At 40.8% G+C, this 16,836-nt stretch overlaps 1 protein-coding gene across 1 annotated transcript; it reads right to left on the bottom strand.

The window, feature by feature from the left end:
* Window positions 1-3,594: 3,594 nt before the first annotated feature.
* On the bottom strand, window positions 3,595-16,556 carry CAVIN4 (caveolae associated protein 4). The gene is made up of 2 exons (XM_069958159.1): window positions 16,056-16,556; window positions 3,595-9,957 (listed from the first exon to the last, which is right to left on the bottom strand). Exons 1-2 carry the CDS (start codon window positions 16,458-16,460, stop codon window positions 9,307-9,309), a joined length of 1,056 nt encoding a protein of 351 aa, XP_069814260.1. The 5' UTR covers window positions 16,461-16,556; the 3' UTR covers window positions 3,595-9,306.
* Window positions 16,557-16,836: the final 280 nt, after the last annotated feature.

Here is a 16,836-nt window from a genome sequence, read left to right as displayed (position 1 = left end):
AGACAGGGGGGAGAGATTCAAACAGCTTTTTCATGATAAAAAATCATTTTTCGGCTAATAAAACCAATTACAAAGTTTCTTAAAATCGCCTGGACTACTGATTTCTGCAATAAAAATTTTAACGACAAGGACACTTTAAGCTATATTTGCTGAAATGAGAATGCCCCTTTAAGGTCTTGCCACTTCTGTTCTGTTTAAATACTATTTAGGTGTATTACTATTTTGGGGGTTTCAATTACTGCAGATTTGGAAAACCCCTGCCTTTCAAGGATGGTCCTGTCAACCATGGTCCATTTGGTTTTGACATCATAAAGGCCATCTGCCATCTCGATTGCCTAACATCTGTAAACTTAAGCCCCTATTCCACGGGGCGACTATGAGGAGTAAACGAACGCTATTAGTGCTTGTTTGCTCATCGTTCCCCGCTCGCTGCCGCTGCTATTACTCGCGGCAGCAGCGGTGAGTGCGGGAGGGGCCATAGGGAGCTGCCGAGGGGCTGCCCATAGAGGATAGCGGCAGTCGTTCCTATTCCACAGAGCGACAGCAGCAGGTCGCTGCTATATCAGTCGCTTGTTTTTCAACATGTTGAAAAACAAATGACTGCAACGATCAGCCGACATGAACAATGTTGGCTGTTCATTGCCTTCTATCCCGCGGGACGATGGAATAGGGCCTTTAGATGGCTTGCAAAGAAAAACAAACTGACTTGTTTGTGAGTAAATGACATGCACAGTGGATACAGGAAGCTGCCAGACCCTTATAGAGGAAAGGGACCCAATGCATAGAAGAGACAGTGGGCATAAATTATGTCATGCAAAGATCAATTCTTACTCTAAGGTACTTAACATGACCACTGAATTCAATGTGCACTGTGAAATACTGCATTCTAAGGAAATGTAAAAATGTGAACAATTTCCTCTGTAAGTCCTATGGAAACCTACCAGATAAAGGGGATACTTTTTCATGGTCCATCTGCTTTAAATGGGTATCCTGACCATGCAAAGTACTTAATTTAATGGTGAGTGAGTGCTTACAAAATAATACATACTCAACTACCCCCATAATTGTTTTTCTAAGGACTCTTTGTCCTCACTGCTCTTTGCGGCTTTCTGCCTCTTCTCGTGTTTTGTTCCTGCAGGAAATGCCAACTCAGTCACTGGCTGCAACTGTGTAATTGGCTAAGTGGGCATTCCCTGCAGGCACCAAACATTTAAAAAAAAAGCGGGGAGCAGCTGTGGGGATTGAAACAGGTAAGCATGCACTGAGATAAATATATGTCAGGAATACCTCTATACCTACTATATTTTTATAAATGCAGCACACTATCAGTAGCAATGTGCAGTAGCTTTTTTTTCTGTATCACCGTGTATTTTCTTGAGCTATATCCACAATGAGCTGAACTGTGAAGGTAGTGGTTAATCTAACTAGGCTATATCACTTTAAGGCCATGCTCACACATGGCAAAACAGCTGCCGTTTTGTGACACGGCTGTGTAACAGAATGGCTGCTGTCTGAGATGTTAAACCCGGCCGATACTGCAGTATCAGCTGGGTGAACATCACTTCAACTTAATTGGAATGCAGGTGCACATTGGGGTGTGCCCGCACTCCAATTAGCCGTAGCACACAATATAAAGCACGTCCGGGAGCCATACTTTACATTGTGTGCACAGTGTATTTTATGCGGCCGCTGTTCACTAAATAGCATCCGCACAAAATAGACATGACAGTATTCTGTGTAGCCACATGGAATCCTGGCCATAGTGTATACAGTGTGTATACACTACGGCCGCAGTTTCATAGGGGTTAATGCAATCGACCACTGTTGTTTAATAAAAAGAAAATACATTGTGTAAACTTGGCCAAAGGCTGGGGCTAATTTTTTTGCAACTGCAGGGTCACAGTTACGGCAGCTTGAGGGTCACAATGGGACCTTTTTCGTTTGTATCAGTGAGGGGGTTGCACAACAAGGCAGCGTGACACGGTTCCAAGGAATCTCTGTGAAGCCCCAACCTAAATGATCGATATCCCATAGCAACTAAAGCATGCGTCAATCAAAACATTTCATCCCTAATGCAGTACACATGCTATTGCAGCAGTGAATAAACTCTGTACCCATCAACTATACATTGGTTAGGTGATAGGGAATGCAAGATAGCTTTCTTTTGTAGTAGCTCATTGCCTAGGTTCCCGACCACTGCTCTCTGTTCTGAGCTGTGCCATCATTCAGATGGCCGGAATCCTAGGGAGTGGTAATCCCAGAAGAGTGGTAATCCCAGAAAGAATCAGGAAGTGGCACACAATGGTGCTGATCTGAAATTTCCTCAGCTGGGACGGCTTTAAAGGGATGGTTACCAAGGAATGTAAAAGCTGTGTAACATCCTTTTGCCGAAGAGGCTATAATTCCTGTATTATCTTCACAAGGAGATAATCAAGGAGGAAAATTTGTTCAAGTTGTTTCCTGTAATCTCTGTGTCAGAAGTCATTCACCTGCATCTTGCATCACAGAAATAACTACATCTTAGAGGCATCTGATGCCTGATGAAGAGGGGCTTGTGCCCTCGAAACGCGTCACATGTGAATAAAAGCCTACATGGAATCTTCACCAGTTCCAGTAGTTCTTTCCATTTAGATCAAGCCCAGGGGAACGTGGCCGGTGTTCCAAAACGGGTGTTTGCGCCAAACGAATTTCACTTCCAACTTCTTCCCTATACTGCTACAGTAATTGACACTGAGGATCCATCCTGGAAAATCGGTGGTAGACAGCATTCCCCATTGATCCAGAGTGCATATTAGGGTTGTGCCGAACGACTCATGCATGCATGTTCTTCCAGAGTGTGGTTTATTTAACAAATATACAACCTCAGTTAAATAAAATGGATTATACACTGGCTTAATCTAGCAATATGCCCACTTTACTTATGTAGGATGGCATTGTTTGTTAATAGTAATATGCACATTTTTATAGTGGTATATAGGAGTGAAAAAGGCCCTTTTACAGAACTGTAATAGAGGTCCATTAAAGTCAATGGATACTATACTATGTCTGTGATTGTAGACAGTATAATACTGATGTGTGAAAGAGGCCTAACTATCTTTCAGTTCTGAGCACAGTCACAGAATATCTGCAATCATGGCATTATGTAGATATATGTATAGGGTTACCTTTGATGTTAAGACATTTGCCTATGACATTTTTGCCTATATGAGTTTACAAGAGGACAGTGGAAGACCCCTGGTTTAATATTATTCCAGTCACTATGCATCTTACAGTTTTGTCTGATGATAAGGTTGCATGCTATGATGTAGGATTGCCTGTGACTCTGTAGGGAGATGTAACTAGCCTCTCCTGTGGCCCTTGTTTTCTAGTCATTCTTTTATGCTTTCCTGTTAATAAATATGTAGAATCTAATGACTCTGGGCTCTGATGGGCTAATTAATAACACAATGATGAACTAAATCATTCATAGGTTTCTGCATTCAACAAAATGTGTGCCTCACCGAATGAAACGTTAGTTTATGATCTAGAAGCAACATTGCAGTGAATTGTGCGAGACAAATCATTTCAAAAGATGGAAATTTATTAATAGTCTGTGTTACAAATAATCAGATTCTGTCATATAATAATTATTTTGCAATTCAAATGAAGCCATTTCTAGTAGCATGCGTACAATAATAAATTGTTAATGATCTTAACAAAGTAATCACATTACAGGTCGAGATGCAAACAATCCATATTCTTCATGTCCAAATTCAGTGTATCCATATATCAGTGCTAGTATGAGGGGTTTACTGTACTTAAAAGGGTTGTGCCATGAAGATGAACAGGTTTAAACATGCATTATGTGAAATAAAAAATGACGTACGAGCATTTCTAAAAATACACTGTTTAAGAGATATATATACTCCATATAATCCATTATTGTTTTGATAACCCGTTGTCCTTGGTTATGACCCTTTTTTGAGCATCCAGTAAGGTGGGTCACTTATGCTCAGTTAAACTGCAGTCTCCTAATCTGTACTATTCGTATAGACGGTCGGTCTTCACTGCACATGCAGTTGTGAGAAAGTGTCTGCGCTCTTGCACGGCAGCAGAGTCACAGTTCAGAGAGGAAACCGGGAAGTAATCAAATCCATGGGGGAGAAAATCTGTACAGGCATGTTAGTTATTACTTAAAACTAGCACAATTGTACTTCTTTACATATATGTTTCTAATTTTACCAATCACTAAGTTCAGAAATCCAATTTAAAGGTTGCAGCCTGATCATATGTGCAACACATAATCTGTTAGAGTTTCCAGATTATCAGGAATACAATACAGATGAAGCAATGCTACATTAAAGTTGATGTAATTTAGCACATTGTTATGTCAAGTTTTCTATAGCCTTGGCTCTACAGTTCTATAAAAGGGGTATTTCAGGAAAAATGAACTTTTCCCCTATCCACCCTAATCGTGGCTCTAATCATTCCTATGGAGGGACAGAAAGAGCCGAGCACGCTGGAAGAGCGCTGTACTCAGTTCTTCTCGTTGCCCCATAGGAATGATAAGAGACACAGGTCACGCTCTGTACCCGCGACTCTATTCATAATACAGAAGCTGGGGTCCGGTATGGAGATTGGCAGGGATACAGAGGTTGGACCCCCCACGATCTCTAACTTTTCACCTATCCTGTGGGTAGGGGAAAAGTTCATTTTTCCTGGATGGAAGGATGGAAACACACACATCAGTTTTTTTTGGAAAACTGCCTCTGCAGTGTTTTTTCCCAAACCAAAAGAGGATCCAACAGAAAAGAAAAGTCAACTTTTGGTTTTGTCACAAAAACTGCATCGGCAGTTTTTGAAAAACTGAAGTGTGTGCTTCTAGCCTTACTGAAAGTAAAGGTGTGCTCCCACATTGCAGCTACTGTGAAGCCAAATCCATGCCTGTATTGGGTGACTAAGGGCCACCATAAGCAGCTGTGATGTTGCCTCGACTTGGTAACAAAATGTTAGAATATACCCAAAAAGAAATCATTAAATGCTGACTTTAGCTCTACTTTATCTTTCCATCTTGTTATATCTTTTGTATCAGCTTTAGATTACTGATACCCAAAGTTTAGGATCTTATAACCATATGTGTCCATTTATGGAAATAAAAAAATATAATGGTGGAGGTTTGTCAAACTAGTCCAAAGAAATAGACAGGCCGCAGCCAATATTATCACTGTACTACTTTGTTTCATAGAGACTGTGAAAAATCAGAGCAGACATTGCATTGATTGGTATAGGTAACTGCACTAGTTTTGATAAATCTTCCCCATTAAAGGGCTTGTCCGGAGAATTTGTTAACATTTAGAAGTGTTTAGGGTGGCAGTGAAACAAGACGTATATGTACAGTACTCAGCTGCTACTGATCTCCTGCTGGTGCCATTGCATTGGTCTGGCTGTTCAGTTTTTGTTTTTCTGCCACCTTGAACACTTTTTAATGTAAGCCTGTGTGAACTATTGCAAATAGTTTATACCTTCTGGGCTTTTTTGACAGGTTTAATATTAAAGTTGAATTCTGGATAATCCAATGGATAATATTATTTTTTATATCTTGCTGAGAACAAGTTGAAAAAACAAAACAGATACTTACCATCCTCACTCCCTCGGGGGTCCCCAATGTCTTATGGTCCCTACCTAAATGCTCTGGCTCCTGGGAACTGCAGCTAGTGATTGGCTGCCAAAACAAGTCTATCTTGGAAGTAGCAGCCATAACAGTCGGACATTAAGATGGAAGGGGGGGCTCCCCAAGGAAGCGAGGTTGGTAAGTATAGTTTGTTTGTTTTTTTTTCAATGTGTCCCTAACAATATTTTTTAAAATTCTGTTATCTACTATTAACATAATTAAATTCTATTAATACCTATTGAAAGGGATTACACAGAGACTTAAAAAACTTTATATGTTGCTGGGGCAAAATGGAAAGAAAACCCACATACTCATCTATCTCCATTCCCAAGGGCTACTACTGTGATGTTTTTCAGTCCACTGCAGCTCTGGCTACTTTCTACTTCCAAAACTGACTGCATTGATGGCTGCTCAGCCAGTTACTGAGTGAGGCCGGATGATCTGAAGCAGGTGTAGATTTTTGCCTAGTTTATGCCTGTTTCCAGGTGTAAACTTTCATAACCATGTCCCCCCCCCGCACGCCTGCCCGCCTATCAGGTGAGTGAGGTATATGGCAGGCATACACCACCAAAAATCTAAAGGCAATCTGGAGGCACCCCTTTGGCAACAGGCTAGGGATATATGGCTATTCCCATGTTTTGAGACTTGCAACTGAGGCTCTACGGACTCCTTTTTTTTTACGCCACAGGAAAGTTGAGAATCTGCCCCTTCTTGTGACATATGCCAGAGGCGCACAATGAGAACTCCCCCCACAATGTTTTTTTATTTTCAAGAAACGACTTTAAGTACAATATAAACCAAGAAGTAACAAAATGTTCACTGTACAATAATATAAGTGAGACTGAACATATATAACCTGTTCCGTAAAATATAGCTGCCAGGATACATCCATGTACTGTAGATTCTGTAGGGAGATCAACTGTAAAGCAAGCATATATATTCAAAACACAACACAATTCTTAACAGCAGCAATTGTCCAAACAACAAGCTGTATTATATTTTTTTTATTATGAGCACCAGTAATTCTATCATTTACATGGCCAATATGTAATTGACCCTTCACAGAATAAGGCTTCAGAAAACTCTGCAGACTGGAGACATATGTACCCAACCTTTTTGGTGAAGAATAGAGATGAGCGTGACTCAAGCATGCTAAAGTGTGATTGTTCGGACTTGAGCATGCTCTAGTTGTCCTCATCTCTAGTGAAGAATAGCAAAAACACTGATCCAAAGAAAGTATTTCCCATACCTTTTTTTAATCATATACTAAGTCCATAAAACAACTTTTCTTTTTCAAAGAATTATGGCAGGCATTATTAAAGAGTTTTTGCATTTGATCAAATTTTTTTGTATTAGTAGAGGATGTATGAATTTACATGGGTTGCATGGGGTTCGAATAATATGGCTGCTTTCTTTCACAAACAGCTACATCCAGATCATGGGCTGTTGAGCAGGCAGTGCTGTTTTTTTCTTCATTTTTTTTAAATTATTGCATGTTTTACAGATGGGTCCAACAGATGCCTGTAATGTTCACAGCTCTTTCCTCGTGATTATCACTTCCACTTCCTTGCAAATAAAAAAAAAGTCTGACATACTTTTGAGACATACTGTTCACATGCCATATACTGTACCTTTTCATTCCATTTGTGCGCTATGTACTTGTTCAGGGATTAGTTGTAGCTTGCTGGCTACTGAGATGATAGCATGGTGCTATAAACAATGACATTGCCTGTAAATAATATAGTCTTCATATAGTCTTCATCATCCACACCCAGGAGATTAAGTTGTACAGGCAATTGAAACATCCACTTTTATTTTGTATTTATGTGGATCATATTACATTATTAACTTATAGTTCTGTACAGGTTCTCATTATATAATGTTAAGGTATGTCCCCAACACATTCTGATAGGGTCCTTGGGGACCCTTATCTATTCTAAAAATAAGGGACAAAGATCCCGCTTTAGCCAGCAGTTTTATAAATTAAAGAGGACATGTCTATAGTATTTTAAATATTACTGTAAACTAAGCCCATGGCTAGATAATGTGTGTTAACCTGATTCCGGATATACCTTTGATTTTGCAATTGTCCCCTTTAGTGTCAAGATTAAAGCCCTTCTTTTCTATAGACAAACTAGCTGCAAGTGCCCAGAGGGTGTTTCCCTGGTCGCAAGAGCCCAGAGAGTCAAGAGCTGTATTATGCTGACAACCCATTTTGCTCTTGTATATTTTTTACAAGTGCTGAACATTAGAAAAGGAAGGCAAGAGAATATAGCTTTACCGCACATGCGCCACACCATGGGTGAACAGCACCTGCAAAACAATTGGAGGCGGAGTAGGTAAGGCAGCCTAGCAGCTGTCAATCAAATGGCAAGGGGAGTATAAAATTCTGCAGAGGTGGGTTTGTAAAGCAAATGGCAGTGCCAAGGTGTGGCCAGGGGAACATTCTAATTTGTATATCGACAAAAAAGCTTTAATCTCGATGCTGGAGGGGACAATTGCAAAATTGCTCAGAAATGAGGTTAAACCACAGCAGGAAATTTATCATAAATTTTACATAAATTCCCATGCCGGATTTACTTAGAGATGCACAAAGAGCAGATAGATAGATCATAGATCTCTGCTATGATTTACACCTGCTAAATCATGATAAATAAGGCGCGCCTTGCCGTGCCCCCAGCCTGCCCATCAGGTGTGCAGAGCATACCAGGAAAAGGGTGCAGATTATTGCACAAGCCACCCGGCCTTTTCCCTGGTGTACATCAGACATAATTTTGATAATTTTTCCCCACAGTATGTAGCCATGGGCTTAGTTTAGGTTCTAAAATACTGCAACAGGTCCTCTTTTAATATAATTATAGTGTAAATACCATTTAAACTAGACACCATAATACTAAGCTTGATAGAGCCTAATACAATGACAGAAAACACTCCCACTGATGCTTCATTCCCTCTTAAAACAAATTATGACCAGATTTATTTATTTATCCACATCTAAAGCCAAAGAAACTTACAGTGGAGAGCTAAATCCATTGGAAGCCATTTTCATCCACTAGACTTGCAGTAATTGCACATATTTTATGTCTTTGATATTGATATGTGTTTAATGTTTTTTTTAAGGAGTAGTATACTGAATTCACTTTATTGCCTTCATATACAACCACACATCTTTATGTATTTAATTCACACATATAAAATAACATTTCAGTCTTTAAAAAAATCCCAGCATCCAAAAACCATCCACTAACATGCTATAAGAAAAGGCCTTGGTTCCTTTTTCATATCCTATACTAACCAAACATGGAGCACCCTAGCCTATATGACTCTTTATTACCATTAGTATCTAACTATAACTAACCACATTCACACTTTTTTCTGCTGTCATTAGTTTTTTTTTACATAAATACATGTCAGATGGAATTATAGAATTTGACTTAGAATTAAGTTTTAGCTTTTTGTGGCTGAATGAAATTACTATCGTGCCCTTAAAGATAATATGATGCAGTGTATATAATCTAAGTGTATATAATGGATTTTATTCTAGTAATTGTGAAGGATTACCATTCTGAGGCACCACTGTCCTTTTGGTGCTTGAGGGCACACACCTAGTGAGGCATGTTAGAGATTTTCATAGAATTTACAAGTTCTTTTTATGTCTATGACAGCTTGATGTCTACAAGTGGGGTCTCTTCTGCATCTAATTTTGTTTCTAGTTTCAGCAAAGGTTTTTCTGAGACTGGGGTGGGTTTCTCCTCTTCTTGGTCTGGTAAAAGTTCAGCTTTATCTTCATTCTTTTTCTTCTTCTTCTTAACGGTGACCACTTCTGTGTATGTAACTTCTGAGATGGGCTCAACTAAGGGACCTTCTGAAACGGACTCAACATCTTCTTTCTCACCTTCTTGACCTTCTGCTGTGGTGCGCTGCTTTTCCTTCTTCTTAATCTTGAATGTTTCTTTATTAGGTGCTGCCTTTACTATGGTTTGTTTGAATCTCTCTCCAGACTGTTTCAGCCTCTCTCCAGATTGTCTCATCCTTTCTCTCCTTTCTGGAGTCACTATCCTTGTGCGGATTCGGTTGACTTTCTTTCCAAAATTTTGTTTTGTTTTCTGCATATTTTCTTTAGAAAATGCTTTTTTAATATTATCAATGCGCTGCTTGCCAGATTTTTTAAGTCGTGAGGTTCTGGACTCTTGAACTTCATACTCCTCATCTGAAGAGAGGTCATTTGGTGGGTAAAGTTTATCCCTTAAGACCCCATCCAATGAATCTTTAGCAACGCTTACTTTAGTTGGACACTCAACATCTTCCTGTAATACAATAGAAATGTAAAAGTTTGAAATCTGTTCCATAAGTTGATTAAATATAATACAGTGAAAAATATAGAAAGCTCAGGAAAGACAATGTTTAGGTTTGCGTTTTGGTTGCACTATGTTGCTCTAGATAAATCCTGCTGCCTCAGAGCTGAGGTAATTAAGCCTGGCTACAAGATGGATTTCTTGCGACTGCGGGGTCACAGTCATGGCCACTTTCAATTACCTCAGCCCCAACACAGCACAATCCATGCAGACCCCTGTTGTGGCCAAGATCACCATATAGCCCTGGCCATAATTAAAGGGGTAGTGCGGCGCTCAGCAATTATTCACAGAATAACACACATTACAAAGTTATACAACCGACCCCCGTCTTCTGTCGATGCAATCTTCGGGAGGCCGGCCGACTCGCTGCAGCCGTCCCACATGCCGGCCCCCCTCTGCAGCGTCATGAGCTGCTCAGATGCGATTGGCTGAGCATAACTGTGCTCAGCCAATCGCAGCTGAGCACAGTTATGACGCGGCAGAGGGGGGGGGGGGCGGCAGGAGTGGGTTGGCCGGCCTCCCGAAGATGACGTCTTTGAAGAAGATGGCGGACGGGGTCGGTCAACACGGATCAGGTATGTAAAGCGCACCACACTTCCGGGTACACGTGCACGTGCAAAGTTGTATAACTTTGTAATGTGTGTTATTCTGTGAATAATTGCTGAGTGCCGTACTACCCCTTTAAAGAGGTTGTCTGGCACAAATGGAAAATCTACTATTCTGTGGGGGACACAACAGTGTGTCCCAGTTCCTAGGCCACCCACTCTTCGCCGCTGTCTTAGGACTGTATTTTATGTCTGCAATTATTGTTTGTGATCCGCAAAAAATGGAAAGGTGATTGTAAAATTAAGATGACCCGGAATGTTTGCAGATGTTACAGACTTCTAGTTGAATCTGTGCTGCAATTACAGCCTGTGCTAGGACTTGTCAGTAATTTATGTGGCACAGATTACGAGTCAGTAAAACTATAGACTATGTGAATGGCCCAATAGAAATCAGTGAACCCTAAATTTGTCCATAATTGCAGACCCACAAACTTAAGGAACATGTGAATGTAGCCTTAGTTTTTATATCTGTTTACGTGCCACTCCCACCAGAAATGGCCACTCAGAGAGATTTGCCAGACACATTATTGAAGGCAAAGCCAGGAACAGACTATAAACAGAGAACAGGTCATAAAAGAAAGACTGAGATTTCTCCTCTTTTCAAATGCATTCCTGGCTTTGGCTTCAAAAATCTGTCAGATAAATGTCTGTGTTAACACAACATAAGACAGTGGCGGAGAGTGGGTGGCCCGTAAATGACAGCTGTGGCAAATTTGGACAGGTTATGTCAGTTAATGTCGGACACCGCCTTTAAAGTTTATTAAAAAAAGCTGTCAAATTTACATTCCTTCTGTGGATGTTAACAAAGTGTATTGCTTACATATATTAGTGCACTCCAGTACAGATATGTCCTCCAGTAATTACAGTGTGCATGCTCACACTAGTTTTTTAGTAGTTGAAGAAGTCCGGCGAAAATTTTAATTTAAGTATTGTTTTGCCCTCCAAAGGTTATGCAAATCATCAATATACACTTATTACGGGAAATGCACATAAAGTGCTTTTTTCCCTGCATTTACTACTGCATCAAGGCTTCACTTCCTGGATAAAATGGTGATGTCACGACCCGACTTCCAGAGCTGTGCAGGCTGTGGCTGCTGGAGAGGACCTGTTTCTTCCTTCCAATGGACCCATCCTTTTCCATCATCTTAAAACGTTATTGTCATTTTGAGTAACTTCTGACATGTCAGGTATTACTAAAGCTTTACTGGACAGACCACCCTCCTACCTAACTACTACAACTCTCAGCAGAACACACTGGTCACAGTCACCTCCACCATCTCACCACTTGCCATATGATGGACCCTGTGTGTGTGTGTCTGCCTGCAGTAGAGCAGCTACTCCGCCCTTCTTTAGCGGACAAGCTGGAAATCTTCAGTTTTTCACATTATTCTGTATAGGACTCTCCCCCATCACCCCAAACAAGGGAAGGACCTGGAACCAGTTGCACAACAGTTCAGCAGTTCTGGCACTACAGGAGGTAGCTGAGGCCTTCATTGTGTATCTCTTAGAGGATTCCTGCCACTGCAGTCTCCACACTAGAAGGGTCATTACTGTATAAGACTGGGTTTACACTACGTAAGATACCAGCCGTTCTGCGACCCGGCCGTGTCACAGAACAGCCAGTGTCAGTGAAGTTTATCCCAGCCGGTACTGCAGTATCGGCCGGGATGAACTTCATTTTATTGAATTGGGATGTGGGCGCATCTGTGTGGGCCCGCATCTCAATTCACCATTGAACACAATGGAGAGTGCAGCTGGAGCCACACTCTCCATTGTGTGGCCTGTCAGGCTTGTGTTGCTGCTATTCAATGAATAGCGGCTGCACAAAACTGACATGTCAGTTTTTTGTGCGGCCGCTAGCGATCCGAGCCTAAGCGTATACTATGTGTATACACTCTGGCTGGGATCCCCTCTGACTGCAGTACAACCTAAGTTTTGCATTAATCACGGCCGTTATTGCAAATCAGCCACAGCAGCTGTGATTAATAAAAAAAACTTGCGTTGTGTGAACATAGCCTAAAGAAGTTTAATTTTATAAAGTTATATATTAATAGGGATAGTTGGAAAGTTTTGAAGACTCTTGATCTGTTATTTCAAAACGACGGCCGCTGTTTCAAAATGACAGCAATTATTTGCTATTAAATCATGGCCATCCACTAAATTTTAACAGTGTGTGAACAGAGCCTTTCTGTGTTTTCAATCCACTCCTGGTTTTGGTTGCAGAATACTGAACAAAATACTGAGCAAAAAAACTGTGTGGTAATATAGCCCTAATTGTGTTTATTGTATGATATTATTATTATTGTATGATGTCAGTTTTTTTGATGCCATAAAATGTGTTCACAGAATATGCTCACAGAATACTCTAAAAATTTTATAATACATGAAACCAAGGCAACATTTGCTATTCATTTGTGATTGCCATATCAGTTTCCTAATCTTAAAAATGTACACGCTTATCCTATTTTTAATGTATGTTTGTTCACAATAAAATGTTGGTAAAATCCACACCAGTTTGGTGCTGACAGATAACTGAAGCTGCTGCATGGCTGCCTCTGGTGCGCAGGTTTTTTCAAGAGGTGTGATGATAAATCCAGAGAAGTGGTGCTGGGTGAGAAGGGTGATTTTAGATTATAGTTTTTACACACATTTCCCCCTCAGGAATATTAATTTAGGGGGGTATGTATCATTTCAACAATAATCATTAGGAGTACGGGTAAATCTTGATAAATCTTGATAAATCTTGAGTGCTGACAGATTCCTATTAAAGGGGTTATCTGGCACTAGCACTTTTTATTTTTACATCTCTTTGCCATATAAGAAAACATAACTAACATTTTATGCTTACTCCTTCGTGCTACCCCAGTTTCCCCCACTGTCTGTAGCCACCATTACTCCTGAGACAGTGACAGCCTGCTCAGCCAATCACTGGCTGACACAGGACAGCGCTGCGGGCAGTAATTTGGCAGAAGCTTGTCTTGGAAGTAATGGTGACTACAGACGGGGGAGAGGAGGACACCACTGACACTGCAACTGAGCGCGGAGAGGTAAACATATAATGTTTGGTATGCTTTTTTTTATATTTTGCTATCTGACCATGTTATCTCATATCCACAGGATAGGGGATAACATACAGATCCCTTGGAATCTGACTGCTGGGCCCCCCACCAATCCTAAGAACTAGGATAAAACTGGCCCCAGAATGAATGGAGTCAGCGCTTCATACATTTTCTATGGGGCCACTGAACAATTCAATTTCTGAACCCAGAAATGTTTGGTGGCTCATTAGAGAATGAATAGAGGGCTGGCTGTACACAGATAGGGCACACCTTTTATTCCTAAGCGCAATTTCCCTTATTCTCCAGACTAGTGGGGGATTAAGTAAGTGGATGGGTAAGGGATAACATGCTTAGACAATTCACATTCACAATGAATCCTAAGTACTAATAAAATGTTTGCGACATTGGCATGTTTGTGAGTTGTTAGTCTAAAACTGAAAGAACACTTAAAGGGAACCAATTACCTCAAAAACGCATATCCAGCTTTTGAAATGTTCTGTTAGACCACACAGCACACTTGCCACACGTTTTCATAGCCTCCTTGTCTTTATAAAACTGGCGCCCTGTATGCAAATTACCTCAGGTAGTCATTTGGGCGGTGTGCGGCTAGCAGGTAGTCACGGTCCCCTGGGCGTGATTATAATGGGCGAGTAGCTGTGACATCACTCGGGAACGTGCCGTGCACCTAGGTTCTGACACCGCCGCGCATGCGCAGTACAGCCGCTTCCATCCTGGCTGTATTGCGCCTGTGCAGAATAGCCTCGAACTCAGTGCGAGCCGGAGATCACTGAGTTGGAGGCTATTCTGCGCAGGCGCAGTACAGCCGAAATGGAAGCGGCTGTACTGCGCATGCGCGGCAGCGTCAGAACCTAGGCGCACCGACGTCGGGCACGGCACGTTCCCGAGTGATGTCACAGCTACTCGCCCATTATAATCACGCCCAGAGGGGCGTGATTACAGAGGAGGAACGCCCAGGCGACCGTGACTACCTGCCAGCTGCACACCGCCCAGATGACTACCTGAGGTAATTTGCATACAGGGCGCCAGTTTTATAAAGCTACTTTGCGGCTTACACGGGGGAGACAAGGAGGCTATGAAAACGTGTGGCAAGTGTGCTGTGTGGTCTAACAGCACATTTCAAAAGCTGGATATGCGTTTTTGAGGTGATTGGTTCCCTTTAAGAAATGTATGTAGGTCAGCTTCTACTAAAACTTACTTAAATAAACTATAAAAAAATATATATAAAAAGTGTGGGTAATTTTGAAGGTCTAGATAATATATCTCATCCTAAATAAGGCCCTCTGCAGGACATGCTTGATTTGCAATGTTCATTCAAATACAGCATAGTACTATATAAAAGAAAACTAAGCCATCTAGATGAACTCGTAAACTCATGGAAAACCATGTTCTGTCCAATACAAGCACAGTTAAAGACTGCATTAAATAGATATTTATTAGTAATGGTGCGTTTACACAGACAAGTTTATCTGACAGATCTTTGAAGCCAAAACCAGGAACAGACTATAAGCAGGGATCAGGTCATAAAGGAAAGACTGGGATCTAACCTCTTTTTAAATCCATTCCCGACTTTGGCTTCCAAAATCTGTCAGATAAATCTTTCTGTGTAAACGCACCGTAAGGTAAGGTTAAGGGTCCATTTACACAGAAAGATTATCTGACAGAGTATCTGCCAAAGATTTGAAGCCAAAGCCAGGAACAGACTATAAACAGAGATCAGGTCATAAAGGAAAGACTGAGATTTATCCTCTTTTCAAATCCATTCCTGGCTTTGGCTTCAAATCTTTGGCAGATAATCTTTCTGTGTAAATGGACTTTACTTTGAGATTTTCCTTTAAGAGAAATGGAATTGTATTGCACAGGCCCCTGAATAATTGTGCAGTTTGCTTTCTTTATATATTTACGGCCTCAATTGTCTCATGTTACTATTCAAGGAGGCAACAAATAGAGCGATTTAATCTCCTCTGCCTGGTGATAGAATGAACACATCTAAATATAGAATATATGATCAGAACCTTTACCCCATACTCTTACAGTAAAACCCTCACATGCCATCGGTCCCAAGTAACAGAAAATGAATGAGTGAATTATGGAGTAACTTTTAGAGAAGTTGCTCTTGAGAATGTTGATGTTGTGTATCTTTTACTATGACCTAACAAAGATTTTCTACATTTTGGTAAGAGTGTTAAAAAATTGATGCATGCAAACAAATATGGAACATAACTTGAAAGTATATGTAATTCTAATAATCATGAACCAAAATGGTAGAAGTACCCTGGAAGTGTTGAATACCCTGAACCTTTCTTTAGATAAAATGCCCATGAAACATTCACTTTCCCACCACAGGCAATTGAGTTTGCTTCATTACCTGGAAAATGACAACTCTGAATTTGTTTTTTCTCAGCATCTCTTCTTGCTTGGATTCCACCTTTAGGACCTGATCACTCTGTTTATCTACTCGAGATCTTACGTCTTTCACATTGGAGCTTACTTTACGGGTCTTTTCGAATAGCTTGTTAACAGTGTAGGTGGTATTGCTATGAGCCTGTGCAAGTTTCAGGAGGTCAATCTGGATAGTCTTGATGGCATTCTCCATTTCTCTGTGACGTTCTTCCATTCTTTTCTGGCTGGCTTGTACAGACTCCACAATTGTGGCCACTTTGTCAAGAACTGTCACAATAGTTAAGGCCGAATCGTGGTCTTCGTCATCTTCCGATACAACCGACAAACGGTTTAAGTTAATGCTATCAGAAGTCGTTTCACGATGATCCATGATTAGGTTTTTGTTGGAGTTGAAGTCCTCTGGTTGCTGTTTAGGACTCCAAATGCAATTCTGGCATTAGAGCTAAGAGACAGCTGCCTCAGTAGACCTTCAACATGAAATAAAAAGCTCCACCCCAGGAGGCTGGGAGGACATTTATAACTACTCATCGCTCAAGCACTGTGTGAACATGCCTTATGAAATACCAAACCACTAAAATTAGGAAGCATGCTCTGAGTAATAAATCTGTGAAAGAAAATACCGAGAGCTACTTAGCTGAGATATCCAAACCATCTGTTGAAACAGGGTGAATGAACAAGATACTAGAACTGGTCAGCGTAGCGTAAAAAACACTATATTACTGTGACCTTAATACCAGGTATAGTTG

This window comes from Dendropsophus ebraccatus, chromosome 2, assembly GCF_027789765.1.
Source record: "Dendropsophus ebraccatus isolate aDenEbr1 chromosome 2, aDenEbr1.pat, whole genome shotgun sequence".
NCBI lineage: Eukaryota > Metazoa > Chordata > Amphibia > Anura > Hylidae > Dendropsophus > Dendropsophus ebraccatus.
This window is presented reverse-complemented; position numbering and strand designations above follow the sequence as displayed.

What these genes read in the sequence shown, in the direction of transcription:
- CAVIN4 (XM_069958159.1), bottom strand. Translation starts at nt 16,460, where the DNA reads ATGGATCATCGTGAAACGACTTCTGATAGCATTAACTTAAACCGTTTG. An exon ending in TCAGAGTTGTCATTTTCCAG is followed by an intron (nt 9,958 to 16,055) that starts GTAATGAAGCAA and finishes ATTGTATTACAG; the next exon opens with GAAGATGTTGAGTGTCCAAC.